Raw genomic sequence first — 13,796 nt, 5'->3', positions numbered from 1 at the left:
TGCCACCCTGTCCCCCCCTATTATCAAGAACCTCCACAGATTTTGACTTTCTAATGACATCGTAGGTGTGTGCCACATTCAGTGAGGCTGGCTGCTTTAGGATGCCCTTTGGAAAGTGGGTGTTCTGGGTCCGGCTGCCGCTCCGTTTCCTCCTGCTGTCAGTCGGCATCCAGCTGCCGATCAGCGTCCGGCTATCAGGTGATGACCGGCTAGTAGTCTGTGCCCGGTGAGTCCAACTGTGAAGCTCTCGTCTGTGTTCTTGGGCAGGAGAGTGTTTGTGGCTTGTGGCATAGCGATCAGATGCTGTAACACCCACTGTTGTGGTTGTGGTCCCGGTGGGATGTCGGGAATGGCTGCTAAAGAATGGCGGTGGAGGGATGCAAAACTCCAGACTGGACAGACTTGAGACATCCAGCTCACTGTCTGAGGGTGGTAGCGGCAAGCCATGTCGTGTTCTGGTGCTCTCCGACCGTTTAGCGCTGGTGGGCAGGTGTGTGAGGTGCTGTAAGGGGGATGGAGGTGAGTTTAGGGTTTGTTGGTTTACCTGGTTGATGTCGAGCTGTGGTGCAGGCGGCGGCGCAGCAGCAGGCAGGGTGTGGCGTGTTTCTCTGTGCTGAGGTGGAGCCTTACGGTACGGCTTTCTGGTCGGGGCTGCACTCGTCATCCTGGGCCGTCCTTCCTTCCTTCCTTCCTGTCGGTCTGTCAGTCCTGCAGGAGAAGAAGAATCAGCAGAGGCAGAAAACTGCCTGCCAAACACCTGCCAACTGCCCACCACAATGCCTCAACCACAACTAGAATCTGACAGAGCCGTGTCTCTCTCTCTCTGTGCGGATCAATGCTCGGTCGGCCCTCATCAGCATCAAACACAACTCCTCCATGTGTGTATGTGTGTGATGGAGTGTAAACCTGTCTGGTTGTAAGACCAAGCTGGAAGCACCAACCTGTAAGTCAAGTGCACCTGAAAGTCAAGTCTTTACAAACAACTCAAACAAATCACCACTACAAGCAACAATAATGTACTTAAATTACTAAATACTTAGATCACAAGTACATCCATGGTCTTCATACAGCATTGTGTATTTTCTGGTATATTATTCAGGATGAAGCATGTGACCTATTCTGTGAGGACATTTCCAGAAGATGTCACAGTGCGGGTCTACAGTAAGGCTCCTGTACCATTATACCTTTGTGGTAAGAGTTTTCTGACAAGTTAAAGTTGGGTCTTTGGGGAAAGTTAACATGACCAGTTAACATGATACTCACCTTTGTGCCGACCTGGTGCAAGAAAAACCTGTGGTCATGTAACAAAAGTTTTCTTTGTAGATTCAAATCTCACACGTGAAAGTACAACAGCTCTCGGTCATGCGTCATTACGTGCTCTGTGTGTGCAGCGAGTGCATCAGCCTCAGGACAAACATTGATCTTAGTTTGTTTCCAGAACAGGAAGTGCAGCTCCATTGATCTGAAAATGAGGCTAACATTAGCATGTAGGTCTGATTAACACAGTGCTAACACAGCTAACATGCTAACTGTAACAGAGGGTGTCGCCTACAGTTTCTACTGAAAGTTCTGTTTCTGCTCCATTTACAGTTTGTCCTCGTCACACGACCGCCTCCCGGCCCAGGGCACCAATGACAAACCATTGATCGCTGTGTGACTTCCTGGATCTCATACATACATGTGTTTGTGCACGCATGAGGACCCACATTAAAATACCCCCAATTCAACCTGACACCAGCCTGAGCCTTTAAACCTCCTTTGTTTTACACGGGGGTCATGTTGTTATGTGGCGCACAGTCAGACACGTAACGAAACACGTTTTGGAATCCATAAATACATCACAGGCAGTTTACCAGTCTTTTGAGTCCTCAGGCCTCAATCTGCGTGAGATACACACACAAACAAACACATGGGGGCTGCACAGAGGAACTTCATTATCAGGCTATTTCTGCAGACATGAACACATTACACACTGCCTGTAAAAAAACATCAATCACTTGATTTACTAGTGAAATGCCCCCTGGGAGTTGTAGTCAATATTTTTACATTCATTATTTTGTGGCATTTTACACTTACATTTTATCAGTTTAAATAACTTGTAGATGTGGATTTTCTTTAAGAAAGAAATTCCCCAAAACACCTTTTGTTCCTTTGTCCTTTCACCACATTTTCTCTTTAATTATTTAGTCTCTCTTCTCTGTCTTCCTTCACCTCTGTTATCTTCCTGCGTGCAGTGTTCCCTTCCATCCTTTCTTTTCTTCTTTGAGTGTTTTTCCACTTCATCTCCCTATCCCATATTTCATCTTCTTATATACATTTTTCTTTCTTTCCTCGACCATCTTTTTCTTTTATCCTTCCTACGCCCCAATTTCTCTATTTTCATCTTCACTCTCTTTCCTTTTTTCATTTACTTCTTGTTTCTCTTCCTACTTCCTTTACCCCCCTCTTTTTCTCCTCTTTAACTCTGTTCATCTCTTCTTTTCTTCTACTGTCTTTATCCTCCTTCCTTTTTTAACTCAGTCACTATTGAAAGCTGTTGTTAAAAGCTCTGGAAAAGGCGCGTACAGTTTTTATTAATGTGATGGGTTTCCGCAGGCTTTCCTGGATTATTAGTCCAGTAAAGTGCTGTACCTGAACTGTGAGCTGCTCCAGATCTGACTTCATTTACAGAAACAACACCTAAAACACAGACACAAGATCAGGATCAGTTAACTGAACTACAATTTAACTTCAATAAGGCAGTCGTTAAAACATGCACTTTAAACCACTCATCAAACTGCTTCAGGGGCTTGTTAAACCATTACAGACACTCGTTAAACTAGAGAACATACCAGAAAAAGTTTAATGACATCTCATTTTATTAAGTGACTAAAAATGCTCATAAGACTAAATCATTACTGATGAACAGAGTTGCTCTGTAGTCTTAGGACAAAAATCATTAGACTCACCATCCTGCTCACATTTTAATCAGTTGCTATGGTTACGGGGGGTCGTGAGAGGTTAATAAACCTGCAGCGCCCCAAGAATTAAACTAGAGAAGCAGAGAAGACATGTGGAGGGAGTGTTTCAGTTTCTACTACCTCCTCTGACCCCTGGTGTCTACCCTCGCCTCAAGCAGAAGACAGACCTTTTCTACAAACACAGAGGGGATTTTAGGTAACACTTGAGCAGGTTATTACTGACACCTAGATAATTTGTATAGACACACAATAACATAATGATGTGTTAATGTGGTCAGTGTAAATGAGACATCTGACTAATGATCACAGTCAGCTTCATTTTAATCTTATTTCTTCTTACGAAGTGAAAACATGTGTCTGATGTTTCACTGTGACAGACGACAAAACAGGAGGGAAAAAGATTATGGTGAAAAGAGAGAAAAGAACCAAGGCCACAGAGTTGGAGTGAATAATCCTCACCTCGTACGTCAGCACAGAAAAGTCTTCATCCTCTCTGCTGCGTCTGTCCTCTCACAGTCCACTTTCTTCCTGCTCCAGCCTCCAGTAACCTGAAACGCAAGACACAGGGCTGGAAAAACACAAGTCAATACCTGACACCGAGTCAAAGAAAACATTCCAGCTAATTATATGCTATGAATACAGGTAAAAGAAAGACTAGGACATTTACAATTTAAACAACAAAAATATTAATTACAGACATCAAATGCAGATTAAAAACAGAAACAATTACTGATTTAAAATAGCAAAAACTAAACTAAACTAAAACATAGGTTTAGAAAAATCTGAATGGATACATACATAAACCATCATTGTCAAATCAACACAAACTAAATGGAGGCTATAAGGAATAAATCAGTTGAATGGAATCAGTGATAGAACGACCAATGTTTACATCACACACTGATCAGCCTTAGCATACATGTTTCGGGCTTTTCTAGTCCACCCGTGCATTAGCAGTTTAGCAGTCGGCTCTACAGGTGTTCACAGGTGTTTGTTGACAGGAGTTTTACCCCACTTCCCACGCCCCCCCTAAGTCACAGCATCTGTCTGTGACAGGAAGAGAAGTGACCAGCTTACATCCTGCCGCTGATGCTCGCCTCCGACTGAAGGTCAAACTGCAGCAGATGCATGCTGGGAAATGCACCGTTTGCCCGTGTGGGTGTGTGTGTCTGAACTGTTGTCCACCCAGTCTAAACCCTGTAAATATTAAAGGAACAATCTGGTTTCTTTGATTCACAGAGAGACACAGCTCTCATCTTTTTCACACACGTTAAAAAGTTGAGAGCTGTGCATTAAAATGTTTTTGTGTTAAAATACAAAAACATTTTCATTAAATTCTGTGTGTGGTACAGCAGGTCTATAGTTTATAATATATAGTTTACAGTTTATTAAAACCTACATCAGATTTAGTAAAATCTGTCCAATCAACTGTTTTAGCTCTGCCTCCTCACTCTGCTGGTTTGATTCCCTAATGACATGAAGCAAGGCAGTGCCGTGTGGATGGGATTACATGCCACAGCGGTTTAACTCTGCTCAGAGAGGATTATGGGTAGAGTGAGATGAGAGGGGTGTGAGTGAAGGAGATGGGCTCTTTCTGATTGGTCGATGTCAGCTCCATCCTCCGCTGCTGTAATAAAACCTGACCTAATGTCAGTATATGACTAATTTGATACTGACAGAGTAAAGATACTACTGTTCATACTGTTAATACTGCAGTGATACGCCAGACTGAGCTCATAATTAGTTTAACAGTGGCTAAAGGCTGAAAGGCATTCTGGGAAATTTGGGAGATCATGAGAATCAGGTCAAAGGAGCTTTACTGGGAAAGGACAGAGTTACTTCCTGTCTGTGTTACAGATGAGAACCGAAACCTAAACATGACGGAACTTGTTTTCCGTGGTACAAAAGGAACCAAAAGTATTTTAGTAACTGTCACGGTGAAAGTTATTATTATTTGACACGGACGAGGGCGTCGTAAGTCTGACATAAAACATAAAAAACATATTATTATTATTATTATTATTATTATTATTATTATTATTATTATTATTATTATCATAAAGGGGAGAAGGAAGGTAGGAGCAGCGACAACATGTGCTGTGACGTGGAGTAGCTTTGACTTCGGAAAGAAAAAACAACACTCCAGAGTCGTGTATGTGTATATTTTTGTTTGAGTCGAATGACCAAAGACAAGTAAGAGACCAAAAGCTGGTACTTTTGGAACAAAAGGCTGTTTAGGCTAGCTAAGCATCTAAAAGACATCCACGCACAAAGAATTCAAGAGGGCTAACATTAGCTTGTTTAGGTTAATCAGGAAAAAATCAGTCTCTACTTCCTGAGGAAGCTGAGGAAAGCCCATCTGCCGCCCCTCATCCTGCCTTCATTTTACAGGGGGACCATTGAGAGCATACTGAGCGGCTGCATCACTGCCTGGTTTAGGAACTGCACCGTTTCGGATCGCAAGGCCCTTCAGCGGATAGTGAGGACAGCTGAGAAGATCATTAGAGTCTCTCTCCCCTCCATCACGGACATTTACACCACACGCTGCATCTTCAAGGCTACCTGCATTGTGGACGACCCCACCCACCCCTCACACCCAATCTTCACACTTCTGCCATCAGGGAAGAGGTTCCGGAGCATTCGGGCCCTCACAACCAGACTTTTGAACAGTTTCTTCCCCCAAGCCATCAGGCTCCTCAACACCAACACAACAAACTGAACTGAGCATGCATACACACACACACACGCACGCACACGCACACGCACACACACACACACACACACACACAAACACACACACACACACACACACACTAGATTTGACATGTTCCTATTTTGCACAAATCATTTGACTTTGCTGTTCTTGCACATAATTTTCACCATCGTTTTTATAGTACCTCAGATGTAAATTGTACATTTCCGCTACTGGTCGCTGCTGTGTTGTCTTCAGATGTCTGTCCGTCTTATGTAGCACCATGGTTCTGGAGAAACGTTGTCTCATTTCACTATGTACTGCTTCAGCTATATGTGGTTGGAATGACAATAAAGCTTCTTGACTTGACTTGACTTGAAAAACTAATAACGTGAACCGTTGATGTTCATAGTACATGAAGTTCAACGTTAATGCCGTAACTTTACGTCACGTTCAGACCAACAACAACAGACATTTAAAACCACAGAGAGACTCAAAACCACCGTGGAGAGACAGAAAACTACACTCAGCCTTTTATCTGTGCCTGTTGTCTGTTCATGAACCAATTCAAACATATTCAAAGACGTTTTTAGAGCAGACCTGCAGGTCTCTGTGTTTACTTGCATCTTTGCAGAGTCTTGAATTATTCACTGATTAATTGCTGATGAAATAATAATAAATGAGGCTGAGCCGCATAATGTTACAGCAACGCGTGGCTCAGAGCAGAAACACAGAACACACAGACAGAGAGGACGAGTCAAGGACGAACTCAGATCACTTCTGTCTAACTCATGAATAAAACATCAACAACACTCGGTGCTTGTTTTCCAAAACAGTCGACCACACAGAAACCGCCTCATCCATGGAAAACAAAACTCATCAAATGGACAACTGACTCCAGGTCTGATCTTCAGACTGAACAAGGTGAATGGCAAGTACCTTGTTGAGGCTGGTGGACCGGCTGCTCAACACAGCCAACACACAAACAGTGGGCGTCGTCCAGAGGTGAAAAACAAGAATTCACTTTGTTCATGCTCCAGTGGAGGTTTCCTAGTGTCTGTGTTTAAGGTGGACCACACAAGCCCAGGGGCTCTGTCTCAGCTGATATTTTCTCTTTCTCTTGGAAAATGTCAAACAACCACAGAGACACAAGACTCAAAATCACCACAAAGAACTATGAAGAAAACAATGGACTGTGTTAACTTCCTCGTCCGTGGAGGGGCCGGAGAGCCTTTTAATTTGCTGAGTGGCTTTATGATGAGTCCAGAGTCCGACAGCATGTGCCCTTAGACCCCACAACTGAAGGAGCAAATGCTCATTGATGTGTCTGTCGTATGAAACTCGTCTTGTCGAGTGCATTTAATTCCTCATAAAACACTTGCAGACGAGCAAATGTTTCTGAATATTTGAAAACGTGCTCACAGTCGTTTCCAGCAGATCACGTCACTCGTGCAGGTGCGTTCCTGCTCCACAGTGCTGCTTGTTTAGTCCTTTCCTCCAGCGGACTCTGTAGATCCACATGGATTCTGCTGACTCAGCTCTGCAGACAGAACATTTCTGCTCCGCTGGAGCAAACACAATGAGACTACCCTTTAATAAAATATACATGTAGACTGTCCCTCTCAGACAGCTGGATTAAAACACAAAAACCTCCTGCAGAGAAAAACCTTCAGTACATCAGAGTCTGAGGATAAAACCATGTGAACATGAAAAGGGATTATTGTGCTCTTCATCCTCTGACCTTCATGTTGTCCCTCTGTGCACGCTGTCATTGTTTTTTCTGTCTCGTTATCCTAACCACACGTCCACATTATCTCTCTCTTATCACTGAGGAACAGTTATTTCTGCAGCGTCATGCTAATATTCAGTTTGTGTTTATATCAAGGTGAACTGGGTCTGTACTGGTGCGGCTGGACCATGTCTTGGTGTGAGTTACGTTTCTACCAGAGTAATTGACCATCTGAATGGTTCACCTCTGAACCTACGCATCTCTCAGGACTCTTCCAACTAAGTAGGGAACGTCGCACACCTTTCTCTGGACGTTTCGATGCCAATCTACTGTTGTTCTAAAGGATGACTAGCGTTTTCTAGAGGAATCCGTCACCTTCAGGGAGAGGAAACTTACAGTAGCTAAAGCCTTCACTAACAGGACTAACAGTCTCTATTGAGTTGGGCGTCTCTGCTGTTAGAGGGCAACCTGAACATTTGTCAGGACAACTGTTGAAATTGATCATTTAATAGTTTTAGACCATTTTTTAATAACATTTGAATTTACAGTACCAAACTTTACTACACCTACTGATAAGATTCACTACAGTAGATGTTTATGTGAAAATGCTGTTGACAAATTTAAGGAACTGATTCCTTTTATTTCAGAGCCATGTACCAACACAGAGGAAGGCAGTTATTTCAACGTTACTCCAGCACAAGTGGACTATCTTGTTAGTAGTACTGGTGCTTCACTTGAAAAAAATACTTGATACTGTTGCTCCTAGAAGAAGCTAGTAAATCAGAGGAAGTTAGCTCCATGGTACAATTCACAAATCTGTAGCTTAAAGCAGACAAGAAGGTGGAATTCCACTAATTTAGATGAATCTTTCCTAGCCTGGAAACACAGTTTAATAATATATGAAAAAGTCCTCTGTAAAGCTAGAACCACATATTACTCCTCATTAATAGAGGTAAATAAGAACAACCCTAGGTTTCTTTTCAGAACTGTAGCCAGGCTGACAAAGGCCGCCCACCATAAGCCTGGTTCCATAATTTTTTTAATAATTATTCTCTGTAAGGTCTTAAACACTGTAAAGTACCTTGAGATGATTTCTGTTGTGATTTGGCGTTATACAAATATAATAAAATTTAATTTAATTTAATTGAACTGGTGCTTTGATTTGGGTCCACTGCTTTTTCTTGGGGCAGCTAAAGTCATTCTCAGGTCAAACTAATGTTTTCTGGGGGAATCTTCTACCATTCTCAGCTCAACTAAAGTCATTCCAAAGTTGACTATTGCCTTTATCAAGACACCTAGTGTGTGTCTAGGGGCAACTAAAGATGTGTACACCCTTTATGAAACTGTCTGGTTTCACTCGTAAGGCCAAACTGTGTTTTCTTGGGTTTTACTAAGGTGAAGAAACGGACCACAGCACAGTCTGTGTCATGATCGCTGTCTTGATAAACTGATCTGGATGTGGTTCACCTGAACATGAAAACCAAGCACCCTGAAATAGAAACCCTTCATCTGAGCCTGAAAGACACACCTGAGCAGGTGACTGCAGCTCAGTGACACACACAGGAAGACGGTGAAGTGTGTATGATGTACCTTCAAACACCCTCACTAGTTGGTGTGTGTCAGTATTAACGCTCCCTCTGAGCTCTGTGTTGGATTCTCCTTCACATTAAACCAAAGCAGCGGGGTCCAGACCAGCAGAGTCCAGGCTAGATTAATCTAGGTGTCATTCAGTCAGCTGGTGAAAAACAAATCCATCACATTCATCAGATTCAGGACATGAGAAAGAAAACAGATCCAGTTTCCTAGCAACAGGTCTGTATAGCTCTATAGGAATTAGTGTCTGGACTATGTGGTCTGAGTAAAATCAAAACCACATTAATGAGCATTATACAAATGCTGGATTCTAGTCACATCATCAGCGGCTCCTGACATTACGGATGTTTCTTTGGAATGAACATATGATTGGCTCGTGTCAGAAGCACACGTTTCCCTGGGTTCTTGGTGTTTGTTCAGTAAAGAGCAGTGAGAGGAGAAAACTGAGAAAATATGAACCAACCAGCAGAAGAGAGCTAAAAAGCAGAGCTGAGAAACCGGACACGATCCTGTTGTGGAAGATGAGAAGTAGATTTGTTTTTTCTCGGTCAGTGTAACAGGAACATCTACACTTGGTTAAATAAGAGGAATCTGTTTTTTCCACATTCACTCTTTATTTGAGAAAATTAATGTTCTTGCTGCTTTCTAATGCGACATGTAATCTAATGAACATGTACAGTAACCAGCCCATTACGGTTTATCCTGCACATGTTCAACAATCAATTGTATTTAACATTTGTCCATCTCACTCTGTTTTAACCACTATACAAATACAGGACATGTGTTTTAAATGTTTGAATTCTCTCTGACTTGGTAAATGTTGACCAGAATTCCCCAGTTTACCAGGCGAAGTCCTGGAAAATCTAATTGACAATGACGACTATGTGATTCTTGATGCTTCCTATTAGGTTCTTTGCATTTTCCCATCTGCGATTATACTTTATTAACCGACAAAGACATGTTTCCATTTTAAGATGTTTGACTGAGCGCCGTCACAATGTGAAGAAAAATCATTACTGCCACTGTTCAAGTGTGTTTGGGTAGAAGAATTGGACGTTAAGCTGCTGAGTCACATCTTTATTTTACAGTGGAAAAATAAACATAGTTTCCCACGATGCCCCACAGAGACAAACCGTGTCGATACAAAGGTCAAGTAGCTGCACTAACTGTACCACCTGACCATGCTCAAGCTTCTGCTTCATTAGAAACTAGCATTTGTACGTGGTGGTCTTGCTTTGCCTCTCCACCTGTCGTCACTTTCACAGAAGCAGGTAAAGCTGATTTAAAATCACTTTCCTAAAAGCACAGATCGATTTCCCAGAAGTATGAATCACTGTTCCCTCCATTTTCAAGCAGTGTATTATGCATACCTCAAGGCAGAGCCTCAGTATGTAACTTAGTGAGAATGCATAAATAATACCCATCGGTCCAGCTGATGGGGAGTCACTCACACTAGACGAGCATAAAGTCTGTTTTACTACACTTGCATGTGTTTTTCCAAAATGCACCTGAACACATCATCATTGAATTTCCCTTCTGTGATTAATAAAGTTTATCTGATCAAAAAAAGGCGTGTAAGAGGTGCGTGAGGTCAAAGTTCATTGAAGTGTGTGTGTCAGCACAGTTACAGAGCAGTTCATAGCAGATCCAGAGAAACACTTGTAACAAAGCTTTGAATTTCTTCTTTAGATATTTTTCTTATTTTAATTACTGAAATATTTCAGCTGTAAACCTTCATCCTCAGAAAAAACACCAAAGATATCAGCATCATAAAAGTTTCCGCAACATCCTTAACCTTCTCTCTAGTGTCAAAGAGAAACAGTTCATCAGTCTGGACCTAGTTAGGTTTTAGACCAGAACAAACAGGAACAGGTGCTGCTGTCTGACTGAGGCAGCAACCACAGTAACAGACTCACTCAGCCTGCTGAACTTCATCACCTCAGGATTTTAGAAAAATATTCTTTGGATCTGTTCTCAGTCAAATAGTTATAAAAAAATGTCTTTTACTACAAATCCACAAAAATGACTGGAACTATTTCCTCAATATTTAAATTATTATTAAACTAGAATAATAAAAATCAATAATAAGAATATTTTAACCATCACTGAGCACTTAGATAAATGTGTTGACTGTGATAGAGAAAACTCATCAGACACAGTGAAACTTAAGCTGCAGTGAAATCTTCAACCTCACAGCAGCAGAAAATAAAAGTCATTGTGGTTTTTACCCTGAGCTGAGTCTGTCAGGACAACAGGAGCCTTCAGCCGCTTTTCCTGCTGTGGAGGTAATCAATTAGTGCTACTAAGCCCACACTTTTGTTTTAAACATGCCCTGTGTCAGAAACATCATCTGCACATTAAAGAGTGAAGGGGCAGATGGGAAATGTGGTCTGTTTGACTGACAAGACTTGCAGCAGCAACCTCAGGAAGACTGTTTTTTCTCTTACTGAGCCTTAATGTTGCTCACACGTGTTTGAATCAGCTGCACCAAAGTGATGTTTAAAATATCTCCAAGGTTTTAAAAAACACTGAACTGGTTTAACTTTTTAACATTGGTTAGCAGGGTCGTTAACTCTTTGTTAACGACTAAAGAACAAAGAGTAAAATGTCAAAAATCTCTTTATCGGTGGAAGCCGAAGCAGGTTAAAACACTAACGTCACGACGGTGAAGTGAAAGCAGAACAGCATCCTGTACATGCGTTACCATGGCAACAAGAGCATCAACAACCACCACCAACAATTCTTTGACAACCTGTAGTGAAACCTTTTAGTCCTTCATTTAAAAACCACAACTAAACCACTTTCTTTCATAAATTAACTCATAATTAACAGATTTGTTAGTACGATGTGAAAGGTGAGTTTGTTCAGTATCTCTGAGACACATTTAGTAACGGATTATCTGGTTTAAAACCTACCAAGAAACTTATCAATTACTAATTTAAAATTATAAAATTATGAGATTTCAAAATTCACAACTAAAAACACGGAGTCACAAAAACTTTGTGTCCTTGTTTAAATATTAATACTCTAACCATGTCTGTAACTGTACTTTTATTGTTTAAACTTACAGCACATTTTCATGGTAATACTTCTGTACTTCGACTTAAGTAGGATACTAAGTGTAGTACTTGTACCTGTAATTGAGTATCACTGTGTCACTGATGAAGTACTGGTGAAAAGTAAATCCTGGCTGTGTCCTACCTCCAGTAGGGGTCCTGAGGCCAGACCTTACTCTTACTCTGCCTTTTCCCTGTACCTTGTAAGTCGCTTTGGATAAAAGCAGCTGCTAAATAGCTAAAAGTAAATGTAACCTCAAAATGTCTACTTGAGAAGATGGAGTATTTCTACTTTATGTCTAGTATCTGCTACGTCAATACATGTATGTGGTAAGTACAGACTCAGTACTTCTCAGTTTAAGATGAGTAAAAGTAAACACAGTAGAATCACCAGCCTGGATTGAGCAGATCATCATCATCATCATCATCATCACTTCAGTAAAATGAGCCGTTCTGCATGAAGACGACTTTTACTTGTTGTACCTCAAATACTAATACCTTTGCACTTTAAGTAACATTTTGAATGCAGTATTTGCAATGCAGCAATAATACTTTTTTTACAAGGGCGGTGGGCCCTCTGTTGTGTCTGACAGGCTCCGGGGCGGGGTGGAGGGTGTCAAACAGTGGAGCTGTCTCTCCCTCACACCGGCACCGAACCGTCCCTGAACACCGAACTGACGCCACCTTCCACCAGTCCGTTGAACCGGGATAAACCTGCTAAGACCTGTCCCCGGTCTGACTGTGGCCCAGTTCGCCGCACAACAAGCTGCGCCCAACTCCCCCACACCGACCGACACCGATCAAACCGACACGTCCGAGCCTCCTCACGCTCCCCAGTAACTGCAGCTAACCCGGCTCTGAGCTTACCTGAAGGGCGGGTGGCGCTGCTCGGCCCGGGTTCACCCCACAGACGGATCCCGGAGAACGGAGAAGAGAGGAAACTTTAGCCGGAGCTCAGCTCTGCTCCTCCGGCGGGGCGAGGAGGGAGGGAGGGAGGAGGAGGGGGGGGGCTCCGAACCGATCCGAGGCCGGGGCGCAGGACTGGTCCGGCTGCGAAGGAGAACAGGGCAGGGAGTCGGCGGCAGCAGCAGCAGCAGCAGCGGGAAACGGGAGGACACACAGCCCGCTGAGAAGCTCCCACCGACGGGTTAGAAATCCACTCAGACCCGCTCGGACAAAGTTGATCCGCTTCGCTCCTTAGCTGTCGCCATCTTTACCCGCGGGGCATGACGGGTAATCCTCAGGAATCCCGACCCCCCCCTGCATCCCCCCTCACGTCCTGCGCGCTGACGTCACACACCTTAATCTGTGGCTGCACTAGGTGTTTGATTTTACCTGATTACTGTAGTAAAAGTACTAATACCGCACTATAAAGGGATGACCATTTTAGTAGTAAAAGTTAAATGCTACAGTACTGCAAACACAGGATGAAGTGAAGCCGATCTGTATAGAAATATTTCCTAGATGAATGCAATTATTGATTATTGTCATTTAACGAAACACAGCTTACTTTATAAAGTTACTACAATAACTGTTAAATGCAGTATAATAAATTGAAATTAGGTAAAGCTACTCCCAATACCACAGTATGTCACTGTACGTAAATACTAGTACTTAGTTACATTAAACCTCTGCACCAGTGGTAACAGAAATGCTCTAATCATTTTCTCATGTAAGTACCATAACCCCAGTGTAGAAATACTGCATGTAATAGTGTGCTGGTCCACAGTCAGACCAGGACCATCCATCTATCAGGTTCATCCTGG

The 13,796-nt window shown here is 42.5% G+C and overlaps 1 protein-coding gene across 3 annotated transcripts in view; it reads right to left on the bottom strand.

The window, feature by feature from the left end:
* The window catches only part of tjap1 (tight junction associated protein 1 (peripheral)), a 31,401-nt gene extending 18,153 nt beyond the window's left edge, over positions 1-13,248 (bottom strand). Inside the window, exons 1-4 of one of the 3 annotated variants that reach the window (XM_026353901.1) lie at positions 12,898-13,248; positions 3,420-3,508; positions 1,264-2,679; positions 545-708 (exon numbers count right to left, since the gene is read on the bottom strand). In XM_026353901.1, the coding sequence (XP_026209686.1) occupies positions 545-664 (120 nt within the window). In that variant the 5' untranslated portion in view covers positions 665-708; positions 1,264-2,679; positions 3,420-3,508; positions 12,898-13,248. Of the gene's footprint in view, positions 1-544; positions 2,680-3,419; positions 3,509-12,897 lie in introns of all 3 variants that reach the window. The other 2 variants (XM_026353900.1, XM_026353902.1) reach the window with 2 other exon arrangements.
* Positions 13,249-13,796: the final 548 nt, after the last annotated feature.

This window comes from Anabas testudineus, chromosome 15 (genome assembly GCF_900324465.2).
Source record: "Anabas testudineus chromosome 15, fAnaTes1.2, whole genome shotgun sequence".
Taxonomy (NCBI): domain Eukaryota; kingdom Metazoa; phylum Chordata; class Actinopteri; order Anabantiformes; family Anabantidae; genus Anabas; species Anabas testudineus.
This window is presented reverse-complemented; position numbering and strand designations above follow the sequence as displayed.